Raw genomic sequence first — 13,514 nt, forward strand, 5'->3', positions numbered from 1 at the left:
GGATTTTAAAACATTCTGACTGTTTAGATAACGTTCAGAGGACACTGCAGGAGGTGTTAAATTGCTCAGATATATTTAATTGATCATTATTTTTTTAAAGCCAACTTGCTCTGGGTATTGAACCAGTGATTCCAGTCAAAACTAAGGGGAATGCTGTCCGTGGAAGACCAAAGACTCAGTCTCAGGTGTGTTACATGTGTTTCACTTAACAAAATGACCTTGGCAGCAAACCAGCAATTGCCCCTTCTCAGTTTCCCAGACCCCTCTGAATGTCAATTAGCTGTAGGTATTCCCTGAATGTGAAGTAGGTAAATAGCCAGAGGTGTGCAATAAAGCAGGGAACGTCATTGTGAGCTTTTTGTTGCAAGAGAAGGGTGGCCCTGGATGATAAAGCCCAACTCTAACCAGACAGTTTGCACTACAGAGAATAAACAACCCTGTCCTGACTTGGTTTTGTCATTGGCCACCAAAAATCAGTTGCAGTGAAACTACATCCGAAGTTAACAGGCACAACATTCCATTTCCCCTAAAGAAAACTGTTCTTCTCTTTCAGTCCCTTGGAAAAGGTACTTTAAACATACAGAACATAGAATAGTTCAGTTGCTACACCATGTCAGTTCCCAGTGCTGTCAATCATTATCCAGCCAGCATATTGTTCAGAAGGTGGAGCTGTCAGGCAGAAGGAATTAAAGGTAAGAAAAGGAAGGCTTTTGCTTCTTGCTGATGCCAAGGGTAAGTGAGATTATGTCGAACCTTTTAAACAGTCTCCTTTCTCTGCCCCACCCCCTGCTCCTATATAACACACGCTGCATGTAGCAATACCTGCTTTAACCCAGCCGGTGGTGGAGTGTGTTTGTCTGCTTCTCACCCCTGCTGATGGATGCTTTCACTAGCAATCTCCTTGGATGGCTCTGTGTGGGTGTCACTACGCTTTTTGGGGTGTCTGTGTTCTACACAGCCAAGAGGAGCCCGGCAGAGAAAGCAAACCTGCTGCTCTGGAGCCTCCTTCCCACCTTGCTGGGGCTGCTGTGTGTGGCTATGCTGGGCACTGGTGGGGGGCTGGTGGTGTTTTGCACCATGTGCCTCATCTCTGTGTACCTGGGCAACAGGGCGCTGCTGCCCGTGGGCGACAAAGCTGTCCTCATCACAGGTAGGCTGCTGCAGACGTGCTCCGGGAAGCAAAAGCTGGCTTTTCTCACAAGTGGGATGGAAAACTTTGTGTCCTTGGCTTAGATAGAGCTATGAAATGCATGCTCATAAGGTTCCCTTTTATTATTACTTCCCCCCCCCCCTCGTTTTATTTGCTTTGCCAGAGATGCTTTTTCCAGGTAAATAAGTGTTCTGAAATTAAGTAGAAAAGCATCTTAATGATGCTATTTACTTTTTAGTGTCTCATTTAATCTTTTCAAGTAGCTTTTTAGACATACTTGTGAAATTAACTGGTGGAAAAAGCATAAGAACACTTATGATGGTCTAATTTTAAGAGGAGGCATTAATTTCTGGGAGCCTTGAAACACTACATTTCATACTTTACTTTTTGTTTACTTGAATTTATGACACTGGTTATGGATCTGTGGGTGTCTTTTAGAGTGTCAGTTTGCACAGTGCACTCTGTGTATGCCATGCATAAATTTCCAGAGGCTGGTTTTGGTCTCTGAAACAATGTATTGAAATAATTTGCCTTCCCTAGCAGCCAAAGTGTAGAGCTAATGAATTCAGTCTCTGTTAACACTGTGGTCTGCTAGAAACACACTTCTCAGTTTGCAGGGATGGCATCTGTAGTTTTATGGCTTTTCTCCTGGTCTGAAACTTTAAATGCTGTTTGTTTGTGGTAATCAAAACTTTCAACCTGAGTGCCTGCCAACTGCTTCTCCAGCACTGTTAACTTGCTCTTCTTTTGGTTTTTTTTTCCCCATCCTTTATTTTCTGTATCTCCCCTCTGGAAAGCTGAATTAAGTTGTTTTGGTTTATAGATCTGTTTCTTGCATAATTTCATTTTGTTTTATAGGGACACCTGGAAAAAATTTAGATTTGCCTAGCAAGCATTAATAGGGCAATTAAATAACACAAGTTAAGAGGACAAGATGAACAGCAAGTTCTCCCCTCTTGGTTTATCTGCCAGCTGGGTTTCTCCCTACAGGTGTCTGAGATGAAAGTAGATGGCAGGTGAGGGAGGGGAGTGGGGAGCACTCTTGTCCCACCCCTGCAGACACAGGGCTTATGCTCACACCTGGGCATCAACTTGGTTTCTGTAAGACTGCAGTTCTTCAGTAAAAAACCACTGTCTTGGAGCTTGCCTTCTCTAGAGAATCTGAATTAGACCAATATGGGGGAGTGAAGAACATTTGGCTATGTTCCAGTAAGTCAGTGTGCTTTCTTTGTACCTCTGCTGCAACTGTCCTGAAGAAATGCAAGTTTGGACACCTCTGACAGCTCACACATCTGAGGAGGCTCTTCTTGGTCTCTATTTGATCCAGACCGGTATGCAATCAATCAAACCCTCCCATCAACTAGAATGAAAGTTTTACTCAACATGGGTTTTGGTTAAATTGCTCTAATTGTAGTACTCTTCTCCACGCCAACTCCAGGATGTGTATCTGCATGCATGTGCAGGTGTAAGGTGCCTTTAAATCAGTTTTGGTGTCATTTTATCCAATTTAGACAAGATCTGAGGCAAGCACTTCATGGTAAATGATATTTTTTTTAAACCATCCCCCCCCCCCCCCCCCCCCCCCCCCTTCCTTTCAGCCCTGCAGAGTTTAGGAATGCTGCTGTGCTCTGGGCAGCTGCCACATATCACTTCTGAGACAGCTTCCTTTGGCTAGGGGATGGAGTAATCTCTGTGCTTTTCTGCCTGGGTTTTGTCAAATGTTGTTCTGGTTCTCTCTGGATGTGTCTTGAAGAGGTGCTGCTGTGAGTTATATATTTAACCCAGCAGTTCACCAGCATACCAGGCTAAGGGAAAACTGCCCAGTTGTCAAAATGCTCTTTTCACATGAATAACTGTGGGCATCTGAGCAGTTTTAAAGTCACTGGTGAAACAATTCTGTCAATCCTCTTGCTGAGATTGAGTCCTTAAACAGAAGCTCCTGGGCATGTGAATGCTGTAGTTTCATTTGGTAGACTCAGTAGCCAGCTTCCTTAAAAACTAAATAGCTGTGAAGATCTGGAGTAGCAGGGGCTGTAAAATTCTTGTCTTGAATATTCTGTGTGTAGTGAGATGAATTTCTCTAGTTACCTTGGTCTTCTGATGCTCAGTGTGAGTGGATGATAAATTCTCAGTAACAATTCAGTTACAGCCAGCAGTGACTTTCTTACAATAAATCTTCTAGTCTCTCACAAATGGTTGTTTCTGAGGTAGAAACAAGGGATTGGAGGGGGAAATTCTCTCTTTCTCCCCTAACTGCTGTTTGAATGTTGTTAAGTTGAAGGATAGTTTCTCTGGATGTCAGGAACAAGTCCAAAACTCAGGTTGGATTTATCTTGATAAAAGTCAGGGGCAAGCCCAGCAGCAGGCACAGAAACACTACTATTTATTTCCTTCTTGGAATTACTATACCTGCCCTTAGCTGTTGAGCACTCTGACATCACAGCTTAACTTGGGAAGGACAGACTTCAATACTATGTAGCTCTGTGACTGTGTACTTGCTGGGCAGGATTTGATCCAGAAATGGGTGGTTTTCACTAAAAGCAACAGGAGGAAGGATCCCACCCCCAAACCCAGAAACTTGTCATATCTGTGGGGTATTTGCAGGCCTCTTCACATCTCTATAGGGAATTCCAAGAACGCAGGCTTGTTCCCTTCTCTTTTGTGGCAGGGCTGTGAGGAGCTAAGTGTGATCTATGTGGTGCTTGCTGCATCTTCAACAAACTGCAGACTTCAAAAACAATGACAAAAAGGTTTTTTTCTTGTAAAAGCTTAAGTAGAGCATGAGTAATTCTAAACAACCTCATACACTGATTGATCCAGGCATTTAGAACATCCATTCAAATCTCTCTGAAGTTATTTATTTCAGTACTAAAGCCCTGTTTAAAAGACAGAACCTAGAGGTGAAGATCTAGCATGATTAGGATGAGCCTTTTTGGCAGTCAAGTTTTGTTGACTGTGGATTTTGAGTGCAGGAACAGGCAGGTGAATAGCCATGATAGTATCTGCCTTGGTGTGCTGAAATGGCAGATTACCCTTTTTAAGTTTCTGGTGAGGTTAAGCAGGGATTATGGCAGCTCTTTCACAAACAAGAAGGTAGTGAAAAATTGGCACAAGTCCCAGCCCTTTGTCCCACATTCAGGTTTCCAGCCAGGTAGGTGGGTTTGGGAGCTGAGAGTTTACACAGCAAGTTGCTACCACAGGAGATCTTTCAGTCAGAAGGATCAGCTGCTGGAATAATCTCCCCAGGGAAGTGGTGGACTCCCCAGCCTTGGACACCTTTAAGATTCAGCTAATCAGGGTGTTGGATCATGGAATCCTAGAATCAACCAGCTTGGAAGAGACCTCCAAGATCATCCTGTCCATATTATCTAGACTGCTTTTCCCAATAAAGGCTGATCCTTAAGTCCCTTCCAACCTGATATTCTGAGACAGCCAAGCCCTGGGATAGCCCCATGAATCCTTCTGCACATCAGCATCCAGGAGCCTCCTTTGTGGCAATCACAGTGGAGGCTGTGGTGTAGTAACGTGGCACATGCTGATAGATCTGCTTTGCACTGTTTAATTTCTTAAACTCCTCATTTTCTTCTCAATTTAATCCTTGGCAAAAGTCCCTATAACCTCCTTCCTTGTCTCTAGCAAAGCCCTGTGCAACTTCATCTGGAGCCTTGGTGTGAGGATGGGTGAAACATTTCCTCCCTCACAAAGAAGCTTCTCTCTAGGTGGGAAGAATGGAAAAAGAGGAATGAAAAAAGACAGCCAGTTGGAAGTATCTTCAGATAGGAGCAGCAGTCAAATGGAGACTTGTGAATCAATGGAATAATGAGTTAGATACTTGCCATGCTTAGCTGGTGGGAAGGACTGCACAGCCGTGATTGCACAGGTTGCGTGTGCGGTTGCTTTAACAGTGCTCCCTGCACTTGGTGGCTCGTTGCTTTAGATGGATCAAGTCTGGAAGAGGCTAGAGGTGCTAAGAGAACTTCTGATGCAAGTTTGCATGAATTGAACAGCTAATGCCATTCTGAAACTTTCCTAAGCTTTGCAAGCACTGGAAATCCTTTGCAGCTGAAGAAACAGTTCCTTAGCTCTGGCTTGGTTGCAGCCTAGGACAAGGATGTTTATCAAAAGGATCTGGATAGTAGATGCTTGAATAAATAATGCTACGTTGGACTAAGAGACAGAACCCAACAGTTTGAGTTCCACTGCACTAAATGCTTTGTCCATCTGAAATGTCAAAGTGTTTTTGTGTTTTCTCTTTTCTTTCCTTTCCTCCCTCAGATACTTTTGTTACTGTGTTTCAATCTGAATCTTAGTACAGACCAAATCTAGAGTTTTATTTACTGTGTATGTACCAAGTAAGTCTGAGAATCTGTCACTGAGAGTGAACTGATGAGGTCATCTCAAAACTGATAGAACTGTGGTCTATCAGTCTTTGTGGAACAAGAGGATATTTAGCTCCTCAAACCTTCAGATCTGAAACGTTCTTCTTACTGTTGTACATAATTCAGTGACTTTGTTTCATCCTCTTTTTGGTTACTTCTGCATGTGTTTCCAACATGTGCTGCTTTGCTTTTTATTAGGGACTCACTTTTCAAGTGTCTTTTGGATGCTTTCAGGAAGTGACACTGGAATTGGACACGCCCTGGCTAAACACCTGGATGACTTAGGTTTTGTTGTGATTGCTGGAGTTTTGAACAAGGATGGACCAGGAGCCGAGGAGCTGAGACGGACCTGTTCTCAGAGACTCTCTCTCCTGCAGCTGGATGTAACCAATGCCACCCAAGTCAAGGAAGCCTATCTAAAAGTCTCAGCGAAGGTGCAAGATACAGGTACAGCTTTTTTCCATTCCAATGGGAGTACTACTGTAGTTGCTTACAAGCTGCAACTCTTCACTGTTGACTGCATTGTGGTTTGTGTGTGTAAGTCATTTCCATACCACAATCTGTGGGAAGCCATGTATTTATGTATCATTGAATCAACCAGGTTGGGAGAGACCTCCAAGCTCATCCAGTCCAACCTATCACCCAGCCCTAGCCAATCTACCAGACCAGGGCACTAAGTGCCTCATCCAGTCTTTTCTTGAACACCTGGGATGTATGAAAAATGGTAGTGATTGGTTATGGGTTGTGTGCCATGTGTCTGTAGCTGCAGATCATCTCTGCTTTGATCTAGAGGCACCATCACTTTAATCTTTATGGAGCTGGTTTCCTGCTGTGTAGAAACCCTGTGCTTTCTCCTCTTCCCAGGACTCTGGGGAGTTGTGAACAATGCAGGCATCCTGGGCTTACCTGCTGATGGTGAGCTGATACCCATGAGCACATACAGGCAGTGCATGGAGGTGAATTTCTTTGGGGCTGTAGAACTGTCCAAGACCTTCTTACCATTACTTCGGAAATCCCGGGGGAGGCTGGTTAACGTGTCCAGCATGGCAGGTGAGTTGAACTAAAGGACCAAATTTCTGATGCATCAGGAAAAACAACTAACTTCCTCAGCAAAACCCTTTGGTCTTGCTTGTCAGTACACCTGGGGAGCTGGTACCTAGGTAAGAGGTGCAGGTTGCCTTTTCTTTAGGACACTATTCCTAGAGGTCTGCCCTTAAAGCAGAAGAGTTTGATATGAATAAAAATGTTCTGTTACATAAAAGACAGTAAAATCCAGATCTTGTGCTATAAATGCTGAGTGGTAGCTTAGTGAGCTTCCATGAAGATGGATGCTTTATCAGGCATGTTTCTGTAATGCATTCCAGCAGAAGTCTGCACCCACCTCGGATTGTGAGTCATTGAACCACACCATGGAGATTCCTCAGAGCTTAATTCTTCAAGGACAGAAGGCAGTTATCTATTTGTTGCATCCTCTGGGTCTTTACAAGCTATCTTAGAGCATGGTCTGCGAATAACCTGAGACCTGAAGAGAATGTGTCTTTATACTTCTTTAAAAGTGTTGGTTATTTTCTTCAAAGTACCTTAACATCTTAGCAAAATGGTAATTGGCTTTTATGGCTGCTTTCTAGAGGTCAGAGCACATAGCATGTTCTCCACTTGTCTGCCATAAATTGGATCCTGTGCTTACTGTCTATATGCCTTTATAACACCACCTTCTATTCTAGGAGGACAGCTGAGATGCTAAGATGTAGGAACAGAAATAATGCAGTATCTGATTGCCAACAGCTGAGGAGCAAGGATGATCCTTTGAAACTGAAACCTGCTAGAAGCAGAATGTTATGATGCTGAAAAGTATTTTAGTTGAAGATCTCTTAGAGACTGACCCTGTCATCTGCTTCCCAATTTTTCCTTTGCCTTTTGTCATTGTGGACCTTATTTCCATAGAGTCCACTCAATTCCCGCTCTGTAGCTGAGGTGGATTGTGCAGGTGCTGCCCTGTGCTTATGGCTTAGATTGAGGATGTGCCCTCAGCTTAGTTCTGACACTGCTGTCTTCTGGCTGTTTTTTGATCCCAAGTATGCTTTGTACCTGCGTGCCTGTGTTTGTGGTTTGTTGCTGACTCTTAAAGAAATCAGAATTATCAGAAGGACATTTCTGGTGCTGCTCTGCCTATTAGACCTTGCAAGCAGGTAGAGAGAGGACAGAGACCTTTGAGCACCCAAGTGAAAAAGCATACACATTCCATGTTTTGGGGCAAATGTCTTAATTCTTGACATGAATCTGAGCTGCCTTTCAGGTTAAAGTGGAGAGCTTCCTTGTGCTGAGTAATTTGCCCTTATGGGAGTTTATAATGACCCTGCTTTAACTATAGCTTTTGCACAGACGTTCTTGCATGAGGGCAGGTTTGGGTAAATAGCTTCCTCTTAACACAGGGTCTGAGGGTCCTTTGGTAAAACATTAGCAGAAAAGTTAGTCAGGTCTGAGTGTGCTGCATCTATTCTTGTCTGTGTAGAACCAATTTAATTGGGCTTGAGGTTAGCCTGACCTCGGAGGCAAAAATTCAGTGCTTCAATTGGCTCAAACCAACTGAAACTCAAACTTATTCAGATGAATACAGAAGAATAATTAACATACAACTGACCTGATTTCTTCAAAGGAATGACTCTGTCTGAGAAGCTCCTGTGATACCTTGGTTGCTACAGTACAAAGCCCAACAAATTCCCCTATATTGAAGAATTACCTTTTAAAAGGTTCAGATACCTTGAGATAAATGTGTGATGCCTGTACTGGAGGATGTGGCCAGCTGCCCATGCAGGCATGAGGAGGACTGGTGTGCCTCCAAGGGAAGGGTTGCCCATTCTGTTCCCTCCTTGCTCTACTGATACAGCCTGTGGTGGCTGTGGCCACTCTTAAACCTGTCAGTGATGCTCTGCGTGGTGATAACAACAACCTTGTGGAGAAGGTGGGGAGGCTGAAAAATGGTCAAGCTCTCAAAGCAGTTTCTAAAGCTGAAGTGACAGTCTGCCAGCTCTTGAAACAGGGGGAGATCTGTGTTTGGAAGAGGTTGTTTTCTCAAAGCTTTTGTTCTGTAAACATGGGGCTTTACTTTAAATGCACCTAAAATACCGAATGCTTTCTATTTTCTCTGTCTAAACAAATGCTGCTGGGATTGGAGAAGGTGAGGTATAGCTGTAGGAAGGAGATCTGCTTCTAGATAGGACATGGGGAGTTCTGTTGCCTTAGGGGTGTGACTCCAGCTTTGGCATGTCTGCAGAGGTTTCCCCTGCTCTTGGACCTCTTGTTTCTGGTCTTTCTGAAACTAACTGGAAGATGCATTTGCTTTATAAAGCCAGAACTGAGATTGCTTACTCTGTTGTAACTGTGGTTTATAGCAGGAGCTTGAAATTCATGTTTTGGTGGCAGCAAGAACAGGAGCATTAAACTATTGCTTCACTGTTTATGTGAACTAAACCATAATCTGTTTCTGAAACTAACCACCATGACTTTCAGCAATTTTTCCCCTTAAACACCATGCAGTTTGTTTTTTCTGCCATACAAAGGTGTCTTACCAGGTGTTACTGTACGTAGCTTCTATAAGCAACTGCTAATTTACAACTTTCACTCTTTTGTTTTAACCTCTAGAAAGAAAGGATACCCCTTCTGACTTGCCTTTAGCCTCTGAGAGAGCCACATCATTTTGGTTGTGCTATAATCTGCCTTCTAAATCACAAAAATAAAGGCTGGAAAGAGCCAGTGTCGAGCTTTATCTTCTTTATATTGCTCCTGCAGGAGGCATTCCACTACCAAGATATGCTGCATATGGTGCATCAAAAGCAGCTCTGTCCATGTTTTCTGGAGTAATGAGGCAAGAGCTTTCCAAATGGGGAGTTAAAGTTGCTGCAATTCACCCGTCAGGCTTCCGAACAGGTTGGTATTTGACATCTCGTGTAGTCTTCTGCTTCACCTCTTTCCCCAAAGTCCAGTGTCCCAGGCCAGATCCCTCACTGGTTCTTAGAAGTTGTTCTCCCCCCACACATTCTTTGCGTTGGTTATGGAAATCAACATGTTCCCTCTGTTTCTACACAGTGCCTGCCTCTGCCTTGCAAGTGTAGCCTTTCTCCTGGTGTGCCAGTTTGAGCCTAGCTAGGATGCTTTGGTGAGAAGAACCAGATTGTAGGCTGTGGAAGGAAAACGAGGCTGATGTCTACCTCACTCATTGGCTTGCTGAGATGTATAAACACAAAAATCCAAACATAGATAAGGGAGTCTCAACTTCTGCTGCTGGGGAGCTCCGAGCTGCATCTCTCTAACCTCGCCCTCTGTTTTTCTTTCCTAATTCACTTTGCTTCATAAGCCCCTGGCCTAACCTCCATTCTTCCTTGGGACTGGGGTAAGGTTGGGAGGGGTAGGGGGAAGGTGAAGGGGTGGTTGGGAGCCCCTCCTGGGGACTCAGGTTTCTGGGAGGGAAGTTGTGTTTCTGTAGTACCTTTTACCTTGTGTATTTCTGTCTATAACTGTATATACTGTAAATATCTGCTTGGCATTCTGCTAAGCTGTAAATAATAAGCCTCACTCAATTTCCAGGGCTGGCTGAGTCTAGTCTGGGTGATTTCCAAAGTGTGGGGGGGCAGGGAACACCCAAACCATCACAGCTGGGCAGAGATCTCTTTGCTTTGAGACAGGGCAGGGTTCAGGCGATTGATGCATTTCCTTTGTTCTGGTCACTCAAGGGAACAATCCAAGCATCGTGGTGTGACTGATTTGAGTGTTATGGCTTGCTTGTCCTCTGTGAGAGCTTCAGGACTTGCTCTTAGTCCTACGTTTCCCAATATTGGAGCTCGTTATTGACCTGCTCAGTCTTGCATCAAAGTACCTGCAGCAATACCTGTCATCCTGCATACTTGCTGTCAATTTTACTCTATATAGTCTCTGATCTTTCCACTCCTTCCCTCTGCTGCGCTCCTGTTGCTTTCTGTTTCAAATCCCCTTTCTCCTCCTCCTCCTGCCCTGAGCACTTTCTGCGGGGCTTGCCCAGGTCAGACTCATCTCTGACTGCACACACCCTCGCTACACCTCATTCCCACCTGCAGGTTCCTGCTCTGTAGACATCCCTGGCAGCTACTTGAGGACAGCATCAAATCCCATTGCTGCCTATTCAAAAAGACCTGATGACTTCATGGCGATTAATCATTGTGCTGATGAAAAGCAAAATGTCTTTTTCTATAGCACCCTGCTCCCCTGAATGCCTCTGCTGCTGGGAAGGGACCCTGTGGGACACTGGGCTCTGACAGCACCTGTGTGGGCAGTGGTACATAGCTGAAATTTTACCATCAAGACTCTGTTTAGCTGTTGTCAGTCTTCTGGTACGAAACTTCATGCCCCAAAACAAGTCTCAGTATTTGAGTTAAATATTTTGTTTCTTGTGCTGCTTAGTTCATGGTAGTTAGGCAATAAATGCATTAGGGGAAACACTGCTTTCATTCCTGCGTTGTGCAGATGGTGGGAAAAGAGATTTGAAACCAAAAATCTGGACTAACACAAGCCTTATCCTTCTTGGAAATCATTACTGAAATACCAGTGTCACTTGTGAAAGAGAAGCTTAGCACTGGGCCAACCCAAGCGCACCCTGGTTATCTTAGTTTGCCCAGCTTTCCTCAGTCACTCACATCTGTTAATAAGTGCTGGTTAGAAAAACACACTAAATAAATAAAGACAGAATGGTAGAGGGTGACAGGGAAAGGGAAAATGTGCTGACTTGGCTGGGAGAGAGCTTTTTTAGGTAATGCTGGTCACCCAGTGCTGCATAAACCCCATGCTTTTTGTGTAGTCTGCTTTGGGCTTTCCCTTTTCTTCCAGCAATGGTGTGGTCAGCAGGAGCAGGGAGGTCATTCTGCCCCTGTACTCTGCACTGGTTAGACCACACCTTGAGTACTGTGTTCAGTTCTGGGCCCCCCAGTTTAGGAAGGACATTGAGATGCTTGAGCGTGTCCAGAGAAGGGCGACGAGGCTGGGGAGAGGCCTTGAGCACAGCCCTACGAGGAGAGGCTGAGGGAGCTGGGACTGGTTAGCCTGGAGAAGAGGAGGCTCAGGGGTGACCTTATTGCTGTCTACAACTACCTGAGGGGAGGTTGTGGCCAGGAGGAGGTTGCTCTCTTCTCTCAGGTGGCCAGCACCAGAACAAGAGGACACAGCCTCAGGCTGCACCAGGGGAGATTTAGGCTGGAGGTGAGGAGAAAGTTCTTCACTGAGAGAGTCATTGGACACTGGAATGGGCTGCCTGGGGAGGTGGTGGAGTCGCCTTTCCTGGAGCTGTTCAAGGCAAGGTTGGACGTGGCACTTGGTGCCATGGTCTAGCCTTGAGCTCTGTGGTAAAGGGTTGGACTTGATGGTCTGTGAGGTCTCTTCCAGTCCTAATAATACTGTGATACTCCTGGCTACCCAGCTGTTTTGTGTTCTTCAAGCTGCTTTGGAACAACTGTGAAGCAGGGGGGTGGTGGTGAACAACTTACTGGCTGTTAACTAGAGATGATTTTCTTTCATTTGGCCCCAAACTGACTTGCTATCCTGTGCTGTCGCTGCTGCAGGTATACAAGGCACAGCTGACCTGTGGGCTAAGCAAGAAAAGGAGTTGATAGAGAACCTCCCAGCAGACACAAGGCAAGACTATGGCGAGGACTACCTTCTGGAGCTAAAGAGCTACCTCCTGCACATGCCTCTGTACTGTGATGCCAACCTCTCCCCCGTGCTGGGGGCTATCCTGCACGCTTTGCTGGCCAAGAGACCGCAGGGGCTGTACACTCCTGGCAAAGGGGCTTACATGCCCCTCTGCATCTTCTGCTACTTTCCTCTCTGGGTCTATGACTTCTTCATTAGTAAGATGCTGAGTCCTAAGTCTGTCCCACGGGTGCTAAGAACATCAGAAGCTGCAAGCAAGGATCTCTAAGACATCTGTCAGCATTTGTCTTATTTGGGGATATCTGAGGAAAAAAACGACTTTAAGGCACTGCCTTTTGTTGTGTTGTCAAATTGCATTCACACTGCCTTGCAAACAGAAGCAAATCTTTGTGTTAAGAACGACATTCAGGAAAAGCAGGTGGCTAAACAGAGAGCTGTCCTCACATAGGGTGTTTATAGAGGAGCTCCAGTGTTTACCTGATGGTTTTGTATCCTGCCTTCTGTGTAAGGTATCTCATGCAGTGGCATAATTCCTTTCTGCTTCAAAAGGTACCACATAGGCAGCTGCATCATCTGATGTGTTTTGTTTGGTTGGTGGTTTTCTTTGACAAAACAAGTGCTTGGGGATCAGCCACCTCACTGAACATTATAAGGAGTTACTTGTGTTCTTATTGGAGACTTTCAGAAAGGTCTCCTGTGAATCTTTCCCATTGCAGCTTCAGTCTAAAAAGTGTAAAGTTTGGAATTTTTTTTTTTTTTGAGTCCTGTTGCTGTTGGAGCTGAGAAATGATTGAAATGTTTGACCTTTTCCCACCCCCTGAATTTTGTGAAGTGTAGTTGTGATGTTCATAATGTATCTTCTTTTGCCAAGTGAAGAGATGTAGATTAGTTGGGGGTGGGGGAAGAACAATGACAGACCAAGACCTGCATGAAGAAGCATTCAGTATTAGAACAAGTACTAGTAAGTATACCAGAGGGTAAGTTGATGTGACTGTCTTGGTCATCCTGTGTATGTGCCTGTGCTTTGTTAATTATTAGTAAACTCTGTTTTCACTACTGCTTTTTGTACAACTCCTTATTTGGTTCTGGGTTTATGAAGGTGGTGTAGCTTTGTCCATTTTTCCTGATGCCACCTTTTTGTCTCCCTCTGCTTTGGGGAGGGTTTGGCTTGCTCTAAGATCAGTCAGGTGGGTTTTCCAGAGTCCAGTATCCATCTTCTGATTGACTTTTGGTCACTCTTCCCTAAATTTATCTAAGGAACATCAGCTGCCCTCTCTACTGCTGGTAGTCCCTGCCCCTTGAGTATGGCA

General features: G+C 44.7%; 1 protein-coding gene across 3 annotated transcripts; it reads left to right on the forward strand.

The window, feature by feature from the left end:
* The first annotated feature begins 296 nt into the window (after positions 1-296).
* Positions 297-13,260, forward strand: HSD17B2 (hydroxysteroid 17-beta dehydrogenase 2). 3 transcript variants are annotated; one of them, XM_064159997.1, is made up of 6 exons: positions 819-1,150; positions 2,407-2,481; positions 5,764-5,976; positions 6,394-6,579; positions 9,319-9,456; positions 12,114-13,260. In XM_064159997.1, the coding sequence occupies exons 1-6, from the start codon at positions 877-879 to the stop codon at positions 12,470-12,472; spliced, it is 1,245 nt and encodes a 414-aa protein (XP_064016067.1). In that variant the 5' UTR covers positions 819-876; the 3' UTR covers positions 12,473-13,260. The 3 variants fall into 3 exon arrangements, with proteins under 3 accessions (XP_064016069.1, XP_064016067.1, XP_064016068.1); XM_064159999.1 differs by lacking the exons at positions 819-1,150; positions 2,407-2,481 and adding an exon at positions 297-692; XM_064159998.1 differs by lacking the exon at positions 2,407-2,481.
* Positions 13,261-13,514: the final 254 nt, after the last annotated feature.

Source organism: Pogoniulus pusillus, chromosome 20, assembly GCF_015220805.1.
Source record: "Pogoniulus pusillus isolate bPogPus1 chromosome 20, bPogPus1.pri, whole genome shotgun sequence".
Lineage (NCBI taxonomy): Eukaryota > Metazoa > Chordata > Aves > Piciformes > Lybiidae > Pogoniulus > Pogoniulus pusillus.

Coding starts and splice junctions, on each gene's coding strand:
- HSD17B2 (XM_064159997.1), top strand. CDS start 877: ATGGATGCTTTCACTAGCAATCTCCTTGGATGGCTCTGTGTGGGTGTC. Junction 1,151..2,406: donor CAAAGCTGTCCTCATCACAG/GTAGGCTGCTGC, acceptor ACTGTCCTGAAG/AAATGCAAGTTTGGACACCT. Junction 5,977..6,393: donor AGCGAAGGTGCAAGATACAG/GTACAGCTTTTT, acceptor TCCTCTTCCCAG/GACTCTGGGGAGTTGTGAAC.